This window comes from Scardinius erythrophthalmus (genome assembly GCF_964197995.2).
Source record: "Scardinius erythrophthalmus genome assembly, chromosome: 12".
Taxonomy (NCBI): domain Eukaryota; kingdom Metazoa; phylum Chordata; class Actinopteri; order Cypriniformes; family Leuciscidae; genus Scardinius; species Scardinius erythrophthalmus.
The window spans coordinates 42840276-42844108 of record NC_138232.1 but is presented as its reverse complement, the minus strand read 5'-3'; the positions used below and the strand labels follow the sequence as shown (position 1 = coordinate 42844108).

General features: G+C 34.9%; 1 protein-coding gene across 1 annotated transcript; it reads right to left on the bottom strand.

Annotated features, from left to right (window-relative positions):
• Positions 1-3131: 3131 nt before the first annotated feature.
• Positions 3132-3444, bottom strand: LOC308700098 (retinal cone rhodopsin-sensitive cGMP 3',5'-cyclic phosphodiesterase subunit gamma-like; the record flags this gene model as incomplete). Its single annotated transcript, XM_081381472.1, has 2 exons — positions 3132-3208; positions 3303-3444. The coding sequence occupies 2 exons, from the start codon at positions 3442-3444 to the stop codon at positions 3132-3134; spliced, it is 219 nt and encodes a 72-aa protein (XP_081237598.1).
• Positions 3445-3833: the final 389 nt, after the last annotated feature.

Below are 3833 nucleotides of genomic sequence, written 5' to 3'. Positions count from 1 at the left end.
TTAAATGCCAGTCACATACAAATAATAAACATAAGAATAATCCAACATATAATGTAAAAATATTAAACAAATAAAGACTACAACAAATAGGAAAAGAAAATATACAGTGAAATTAATAAAATAATAATACAAGTAAAAAGAAAGAAAATAATATACTGTAAACAGAAAAAAAGAACAGGAATGAGATCATCATATAAATAGCATAAAAGCTTCACAGACCTAGTGTGTTTTACTTTACTATTTTTCAACCCAAAAGTAGTAACTCTATAATTTTTCATATCTATCTGAAATAACAAAAGTTGGGTTTTCCTTTAGCCCATTTTTTATGTATATGATATTTCCCCATAAACAAACAAAGATTAACAATAAAGGCCACATTTAGAGGTAATCTTTGTCTATTAACATTCCAAATCTACCCAAAACATTTAGCTATAAATGCAATTAAAAAATAGTTGGACAACATTTTCTTTCTCAGTCCCACAGAAATCACATTTAACATCTAAATCAAGAAAAAAGAGTTTTAACAGGGTACACCAGATGAAGTATTTTAAAATGTACTTCTCTCGCCTTATTTGTTATGTAATATTTTTAGGCAGCAACCATGCATATTTCCAGTCAATGCACTCAAATGTAGAATGCAAGTACATTTTAGAAGATATTGGGCTGTATTCTGTTAGTAACTTATAATAAATATATATACATATACTTATAATAACTTATAACCAAATAAAGTAATAATTTCATCTTCTATCTGTAATACTAACTCCTTTAATTACAACATCAGGTCTGAGACTCATAGTCTCCTTCTTCACATTTCCTTTAAACAGACATTTTAAACCGGATGGTATAGCATCGAACACTGCAATATTCTTTAGGGATTATTGGAGTATTATTCCTTTGAAGAAATTCTACATAGGTATACAGCTGCTGCCCATTTTTATTAAACAACTGTTTAACAAATATGATGCCATTATCAACCCATTTTTGAAAAAACAAAGTTTTGTGTTTAAAAGCATTATTTCTGTATGCACAGGTGCATATTTGATATAACGCGTCAAACATACCCAGTTAAATGGTATGCGTTAGAATTGTAAAATTTACTATTGTTTTCCACAGAGAATCTCAAGAAGCTAGCGTGATATGCAGTGACTAAAGTTGATAGCCTATCCAAGATGACAAAATATCTTCTTCTTTTTTTGTTACACAGATGAAAGAAAGTAATTCACGTTTGGAACGACATCATGATGGCAGAATGTTAATTTTGGATGAACTGCCCCTTTAACGTGCGCGTTGTGTTACTTGAGAATGTGAAGATGACGTGTGCCACTAGGGGGAAATGTTCACTAAACACTGACATCAACTTGCAGTCGCACTGGACTCACATTTGACTGGATTATTCATTACAATTTATATTTGATTGGTAAATTGACTGTACTGCGGAAAGGAACATACCGTCTTTCTCGTGTAGGCTATATCAGGTAAAGCACATAAAATGTTTATTCGCAGATCTTGATCACTAATATATATTTAAATAGTGTTGTATTAGAGAATTGATGAATTTATTATGTCCAGTTGCTTCTTACAAATCAAAGGCATCCATCGGTCCAAATCACGAGCGGAAGTTGTGTTTCAATTTAACCAGAAGCTGCTCTTTTAATGCACTCGTGTCGTGTGTTCGTAGTCAGCTTTGGGTCAGTTTGAATTTAGCTTTTTTTTGCTTTCAGTTAATACCACCAGGTTCTCTACAGACTATTAGACTGTAAGTATTGTTAATAATGCTGCCTTCACGTTTTCTACTTGCCACTTCTTAAGTCTTGATTATGAGGTCATCCAAAGTTTTTTTTACTAGGAAACTCGTATTTAAGATAATTCCGATATTCCGAATTCCGAATTCCCAGGTAGCCACATTTGTCATGTCGGTTACCTGTGCAGGGCGAACGTGAGAGGTTGTTGATTTAATTTGTGATCGAGCATTTTTGATAAACTTTTATTTTATTGTATAAACATCATTTATTTTACACCAGTTTAAGCCCAGTGCTGCTTTGGTTTAGGTTCACTAGAACCAGATGTATTTGATGTCAATATCTGCCTTTGCCATAACAATTTTGCACCTGTTTATTTCCCTCTCTTGTGATTATGATTTTAGCGGCCATGTTTGAGATGTTTCTCGGAGGTTAGTAGATACGCGATTTCACAGAGGAACTGTGGATTCAGAATTTCTAAAACAGTTCAACCTTTTGTCTTTTATGAGTTTAATAAAGAACACTGTCTCTTCTTCTGTCCAAACATACCGATGATCATGTGACTTTTATGTACGCCATGTGACCTGTAAATTCGAAAAAACAGTTTCCATTGCAGTTATGCAAAATATCCCTTTTTCGAATAGCCTGAAAAACCACCTCATGCTCATGTAAAAAAGATTTTTAGATATATGGGAGTTTTTGCAAAATCGACATGTTTCTATTGGTCTTATTTTCAATTCGCAATTTCAATTTGCGCAATTGGAAAGGTAATGGAAACACAGCTACAGTCTGTGAAAAGACTCCATATACCATAAAAAGTTAATTAGTAGTTTTATAAAGCCCTTCTAAAAGGTATTTCTCTGAATTAAAACCTCAGTATTTCTCAGATTGTATTTCGTTAGTGCCAATCCCTATATGGCCAATTGATATAATTGTAGAATTTTTTTGGATAGTTTGAGGTTCATATTTGATCAAAGTGAAATTAATGAACTTGTCTCATAATGGACCCAGTTTAAAGATTCTCTATCAGTTCTGAAAGAGAAAAGACTAATCACACACATTTGGGAAAATACATTTTTTATTGTGTTCTACTGCCAAATCGAGGGTTTTAATGAACTGAGTTGTTTCTGACACAGACACAATCACATGTACAGTTCAAAAAAATAAGTCGGTTTGTACTTAGTTCCTGCATGATATTGCGTCTCTGAGATCGATTCCTCCTGCTAAGAGCTTCAGTGAAGCAGTGGAAGAAGAGGCACTGTGCTATTTGTCCTTTTTCCCGAAAAAAAAAAAAAATGTAATCATGTCATTCCTCTTTGTGTGTTGAGCTGAAAGCATCTGCTGCTGCTTCAGTCTCAGTTAATATTACGTGATCAGGAGGAAAATTGGCTACAAAATTCCATATTTCGCCAGATCGCTGAGCTCCATGTCACCATAAGCTTCCCAGGGGCAAACCACAGTGATGTCTGTTGAAAACCCAGAGAAAGAAGGTGGTCAGGCTCATTCAAAACACTGAAACAATATTTACATAATGAAGGCGACAGAAATACCACAGTTTACCTGTGCCGAGACCCTCCATCCCAGGGATGTCATCTCCCATGCCTTTCTGGCCAGGTTTAGGAGCCTTGCTCTTGAAGGTGCGAGTGGTCCTCTGCTTGAACTTTGGTGGCGCTCTCTTCTCAACAGGTGCTGGGGCGTCCATTTCTCTCACTTACTGAAATATAAACAGGTTTCCTTTAAAAAACTGACTATATTGTCCCCTTTACTGATGTCCTTAACAGGTTAACTGATAATCTTCTCATTTTGGGATTGTGTTAATCCTAATCTGCTGGTTACACAATGAGTAGGTTTATTTACCAACATCTGTTGCTCTTTACATAATCTCGTAGAGGAGATGCCCAGCGCTCTAATTCCATCACATTTATCCCAGCCTACTTGTGGAATCCTGGGAGAAATGTGTCAGAGCTTCTGTTTTTGCCTAAATTGGCTTTCGCTGTTAAATGTCTTTGAGGCTGTAATATATGGAAGCTTGTTTCCGCCATGGAATAAAGATAAAAAAGGTACAGAAATGGTGAGTTTTTATCTCACAAT